General features: G+C 40.5%; 1 protein-coding gene across 3 annotated transcripts; it reads right to left on the minus strand.

The window, feature by feature from the left end:
- Positions 1-1,215: 1,215 nt before the first annotated feature.
- LOC133901160 (uncharacterized) lies at positions 1,216-3,814 on the minus strand. Of its 3 annotated transcripts, none has more exons than XM_062342432.1 (4): positions 3,623-3,814; positions 1,714-2,480; positions 1,498-1,581; positions 1,216-1,345 (listed from the first exon to the last, which is right to left on the minus strand). In XM_062342432.1, the coding sequence occupies exons 2-4, from the start codon at positions 2,471-2,473 to the stop codon at positions 1,227-1,229; spliced, it is 963 nt and encodes a 320-aa protein (XP_062198416.1). In that variant the 5' UTR covers positions 2,474-2,480; positions 3,623-3,814; the 3' UTR covers positions 1,216-1,226. The 3 variants fall into 3 exon arrangements, with proteins under 3 accessions (XP_062198416.1, XP_062198417.1, XP_062198415.1); XM_062342433.1 differs by having other exon boundaries at positions 1,714-2,486; XM_062342431.1 differs by having other exon boundaries at positions 1,714-2,495.
- Positions 3,815-6,000: the final 2,186 nt, after the last annotated feature.

Consider the following 6,000-nt stretch of genomic DNA (forward strand, 5'->3'; position numbering starts at 1 on the left):
TTCATGTATTTTTAAGAGAGTAGTAAATCACTTCAAGATATTTAGTATTTCAGTTCTTGAAGTAGTTTGATAACGTTGTACAACAGTGAACAACTTTCTTCTTTTTTTGGACAAATCAACGGGAGGCAGAGAGCGCCCACCTGAACGATGTATTCATTACTGAAAAACCCGGGGGTGGTTACATTTTACAGTGAGCAACTTTCCCAGGAAACTTTGTGAAGAACTGGTGGATCTCAAGATCTGATGGGATCGATGGGCTAGCTCCCCTATAGTGTTGCACGCAATCATGGACACTTGGAATCTGACAACTAATCTGAAATCGAAATCTTGAGGCTGTACTGAACTGCATCGAACCCTGGGAATTTGAATATTCCGAGTCAAGGAAGTGGATTTATTCATAGAGTATAATTTCAGTTTTGCTATGTGCACCAGAAGCAGCATCCACTACAGGGGAGCTAGCCCATCAGGAACAGGCCGACATGACGAAACTCTGAAAACAACAGCTGCTGAAAGTTACTCCTTTTCCTGACGTTTGCAGAGGGGACTGGAAGTTCAATTTGATCTCCTTGATTGTGTGCCGATCGATGTCGTGAAGTCTAAGGAAGTTGTTATGATTGAAGTATCTGGTGACAATGCTGAGGGACTCAGCTCCCAACTCCACAGTGCTGAACTCATGAGGATGGTGCTTGAGCAGGTTAGAATTGCCTAGATATCTCTGATCTTTACCTGCTGATTTCATGATTGCTACGGCATTTTTGGTTGGGTAGAAAGGGCAGAAAAATATCATAGTCCTCTTTTATTTTAATTTCATGAATATCACTACGTGCAGTTCATACAGAAAGTCACACATGACAGCGACAAAGTTAGTCTTTGTGTTTTTTTTTTCCTTAATCACTTAACTATTATCCTGCTGCTTTGTGCAGGAGCAAGGATGGTTCTGACTTCTGCTCAATTATATCACTGAGGAGCAATGGTAGATGAGGCCACTGATCGGATAAGTAATATGGAGAAGGAACCACAATAAGCAGCCGTCTTGAGTTCATTGTTACATTAGATTTGCCCCATGATAGTATGTCAGTCAATCAAGTCTAAGTCATTCGGATTGATATACAAGGCTTATTCTCGCAGACAATACAACAATCATGACCATGTCACAGCATTCAGGTGGCAACAGTTCAGAAGAAACTTCTAAACACCTATTATGCAGCCACATAACACTCTTTTCATCAGCGGGCTGGGAATGGCAGATGCACAACAGAAGGGGGCTGACATGGAAATGGTGGTGGGTCAACGGGCAAAAGCTTGCCCAGTAAATTCAGAACTTTCATCTTCTGTAGCTCCTTCCCTGGAAAGCATAAGTAATTGTCAAGCTAAGTGCTCATGCTTTCATAGAGATTCAGTCATTCCAGAAGATTGATACGCAAAATTGTCAATACCAGAATGAATGGATATCGAGATAAAACATCAAAGCTGAAAAAAACAGATTAAAGGTTTTACCTTCCTCAACCAATAGATTGGCTGCCCGTTTCTCCAGCTCAATGGCATGCTTAGTTCGTCCAACAGAGGATAAAGACCGAAGCACTACAGTTTAGCAAAAGGACACTGTATAAGATAGCGATTGCAGTAAAGTACAATTGTTCTGAGAGAACACAAAAGATTTGTGTGGCCTGGTTGCAGTAAATTGTATTAAACTAGGATAAAATAGTTGCTTACTGCGGATATATTCTTCCTGGCCTGATTGCTCATTATTTCTCAAGAATGCCTGCAGCCGAATAAATCTGTCACTCCAATCTTGATTGCTTGATCTTGGTGGATCAGATTGATTAGGTGCCAGAGTAGTAGAACACATAGCATCACGAGATGCTGTACTAGTAGTGGAAACACTGCCAAGTGCTAAATTAGCAGCTACAGAACTTTGAAGCACTGGAGTAGAGGATGCCACATTGCAAGGTGGCAGACTAGTAATCGCATCATTAGTTGGCTGAACAGCAACCTTTCCTGGAGATTGCTTCCCAAAAGAATGGTGATCCGGCAAACCTGCAGACGGGAAAGCAGGGGAGGCAGCAGCAGGAGATGCAAATCGAGGAGCAGATTGGGTATGAGGTACATTGTTCTGATTCTTCAGACTTGGTTCCTGTGACTGCAATCCGGCTGCAACAGTTTTATTCGAGCTTATAGAACTAGCACTTTCTAGCCAGGCAGAAGTGCCTCCTTTGCTTTGATCAGTTTCAAGCCTCCTGCGCACATACACAAGATGGCCATTTACCCCTGAATTGCCCGGCATATGATGGTTGGTTGGACTCAAGGAGCCATTAGGTTGTGGTCGCTTGATGCCAACTATAGCAGAAACTTTGTCTTTAGGAAAAGGAGAAGTTCTGGGTTGCTCATTAACAATATTCTTAGGTTGTTTTGGAGACTCCCTCAATGCTGCCTTTTTCTCTGAGATCAAGTGTGGGTTGTCACCAGCAGGCATGGTGCCCCTGCAGCTAAGCAGCCTGGATTGAATTATCTAGTTATCAGTAGCACATAGGTATAATGTATAAGGATATTAGCCACCGACAAGTAACATTTAGACAACAGCTATAACCAATCTGTGTAGCCTTGCTTATGTTGTTTTCTAGACAACAATAGTGGCAGTTCCAGCGAAGAGCAGAGAGAACAACAAAGCCTCCAGGCAGTAAGATATTACCAAACGCGAATACAACACTTGAGACTAGGAATTTCATATCTATCAAAAAAATAAACCTTGCAGACCAGCAGAAATTACTAGCTGAGCTGGTGGACTGGGATATAGCAATGGTGCAATCAGTGATGCAACTAGCCAAATAGTGAAGGGGACTGTAGAATATAACACTCATAGAATGGTACCAGTTACATGTCTCAAAGTTTACTGCATATTCAAATCCCTTCATCTATGACAACGACGGAGCCATACCAGAACTTACAGTTTTTCAGACAATTTCAGTAGTTTTTTAAAAGCTTGCTTTTGATTTCATCTTACAACCATAGTGAACTGGAGACAGCTAACAGTAAGGTGTGCACTCTGCATTATTTTTTTAGATAGGAGGGGATGAGCCCTCGGTTTTTATTTAAAAAATCGTACTGTATACGTTCATTACAGACCGACTTCCGACTAACATCATAAAAAACTACACATAAGCTGTGCACTCTGCATTATACTGCCAATGTAACTTTTGCAGTACCAAATTTCTAGCTGACTAGCAAATAAAGTTCACCTCGCTGAGAGTAGAACAAAGACGGACAAAACGCCATCCTAGAATAAGAGTGCACGAGACAGCAAAATCGCCACTACTTCGGGGCCAAAAAACGATTTCCCCCGCAAGAATCGCACATCGCCACTCTTTCTGGAAGAAATTGCGTGGAGGTCAGACGGAAACCATCTAAAATGGCAGGGGTCACTACAGCAAATCCAGGGGCAAATGGCCCAATCCACCTTTAGACAACAACGGCAACCACCGGAACCATGCACTCTCGCTCAACTCAATCAAAGGTCAAGAACCCCAAAGTAATTTGCACAGGCAGCGTTCACGAACGCACATTGGCAATCGGACCAGAGCCAAGCTAAGAGAAGGAAGAAAAAGATGTGAGGTTAGGTCGTCACCTGGTAGCCCGGCGGGAGAGGCGGCGAGCTGGGAGGAGGAGCTAGGGTTTAACTGCGGGGGGCGTCGTGTCGGCGTGGAAGCTAGCTGGGGACTGGGGAGTGGAGTTGGCCGAAGTGCGGCTGGCTGGGAAGGAAGCAAGCACCAGCCAGAGTGGAGGGCAGTGCGACGGCGCCCCCTTGGGCTCCAGTCCAGACCCTGTGTCAAAAGCCACGCTGGATCGCAAGCATTTGTTTATTTTTATATTTCAAAAATAAAAAAATTTAAAACTAGACGCTGTCTGAAAAGGTTCCAAAACTAAGATAAGGTGTCGCTACAGGTGATATCTTTTAAAAAATAAAAATTTCGCTCTTTCAATGAACAATAGATTTAAAAAAATATTATGTTATATTACTCTTAAAATTTAAAATACAGTCAAAATACTTATAAAAATATATAAAATATATATTGTAGTGGATATTATAATCTAGCTCAAAAAAATTAGATAAAAATATGATATGTATAATGAGAAACAAAAAAGATAAGTTTTATTGTACACAGTCTGACGGATTGTATACAATGAAATCAGACTGTGTATAATAAAATTTATCTTTCTTATTTATTATTATAAAAGTAATTGTTTAAGTTGAATTTTTTTAAAGCTAGATCATAGAATTGTCTACACCATATTTTTTAAATTTTTTATGACTTCTGATTTTTAAAAGTAGTGTTTTTTTATTTTTTAATATGTCATTCGTTAGAAGAGCAATATTTTTTTAAGATGTCACTGGTACTGTCAACTTTACAAAGAGCGATAATATCCTATTTTTATTATTTTTTTCAAACGGTTATTTATTTTTTAATTTTTTTAACGGTTGTCTAGTCCTGAATCGCATGCAGGCAAGGTGAGGAAGAGCGCCAGCCTCGTCCACGGCGGTCGGCGCTGGCCAGTGGGGTTCTGCGGCGCCGGCGCCGGCGCCGCACGGGCCTTGTGCCCTTGACTACATCGAAACTGCCAGCGCCCACGGAGTCATGGCCGGGCTGTGTGATACTGTGATTCCCTTGTCATTTGTTGGTCCTGGCTCAGCATCTCAGCATGGAATGATGGAAATAACCTGAAGAAACATGCTATTTCGCTGCATTTCTTACTGTCACTTTTATAGACCTGTTCCTTCTCTTCTCGGAGGGCATTGCAGCTACCCTCGATCTGGTCGACAACACGAGCGCTAGTAAAACACACTTGGGAAGTACTCCTGCGATTCTTGTTATGTAATCGAGCGTATATGCTAGTACGACTGAATATTCATGAAATGCCAGTCATCGGTGGGAATGACTATATACTACCATAATCTTTTAAAAAAATCATTAATAACAAATGATAATCAATATTAGTGACGGGTCACGTACGCGTCATTCTTATCACTTCACTAATAATAGTTCATTAGTAACGGGTGATCCGTCATTAATGACTGAACATTAGTGACGGGTTGTAATTTTGATCCGTCACTAATGATCGATGAATATTTTTTTATTTTTTGATAAAAAATTCAAAAAAATATTTTTTGATAGGTGACTTGGAGTGTATTCGGTAAAACGGGCATAACTTTTGCATACGGATTCTGATTTTAACGTTTTTTACTCTATGTATATCTTAAAAAAAAGTTACATCCGTTTTTCCCTCACTTAGTAGGGTCGATGATTTTTTTTTAGGCTACAAATGGCTTGGAAGATTGAGTTCTCGCTCGTGGAAGTTTCTGTATTATTTTCGGAACGTGCGTTTGTGTACATAGCCGTCATCCCTTATATCAAACTTGAGTAAAAATATACTATGATTTATAATTATAGTGTTGTTGAAGTGAGAAAAAAAAAGAAAAAATAAAATTAAAAAAATTTGCAAATACCATCATTAGTACTGGAGTTGGTCATTAGTGATGGATTACAAGTTGTGACCCGTCACTAATGACTAGCCTAGAGAGACACGACACTGATGACCTTATCATTAGTGACAGGTCACAACTTGACCCGTCACTAATAACTGGCCTAGAACGATCCGTCACTGATGACCTAGTCATTAGTAACGGGTCATAATTTGATTCGTTACTAATAACTGGTATAGGACAACGCGTCACTGATAACCTAGTCATTAGTGATATATCACAACTTGATCTGTCATTATTATCATCAGTGACGGATCTATATATGATCCCGATCAAAAGGGACATTAGTAACATGTCCTTATTCGACCCGTCACTAATAGGACATTAGTGATGTGTGCTAAACAGTCATCACTAATGTAGTATCTCCTTTGTTGGTTTCTTACGGTGTATACCTCCGTTCTTAATATACATCGTTAAGAAATACATATAGTCAAACTTTATAAACTTTGACAACTATTACACAT

The sequence above is a fragment of the Phragmites australis genome, chromosome 20 (genome assembly GCF_958298935.1).
Source record: "Phragmites australis chromosome 20, lpPhrAust1.1, whole genome shotgun sequence".
Classification (NCBI taxonomy): Eukaryota; Viridiplantae; Streptophyta; class Magnoliopsida; order Poales; family Poaceae; genus Phragmites; species Phragmites australis.

Excerpts from the sequence above, each read along its gene's own strand:
- LOC133901160 (XM_062342432.1), bottom strand. The coding sequence starts at position 2,473 with ATGCCTGCTGGTGACAACCCACACTTGATCTCAGAGAAAAAGGCAGCA. Across the intron at positions 1,582-1,713 it reads CCAGGAAGAATATATCCGCA|TGCTTCGGTCTTTATCCTCT; the intron begins GTAAGCAACTAT and ends GCTAAACTGTAG. Across the intron at positions 1,346-1,497 it reads CAATCTATTGGTTGAGGAAG|GGAAGGAGCTACAGAAGATG; the intron begins GTAAAACCTTTA and ends TATGCTTTCCAG.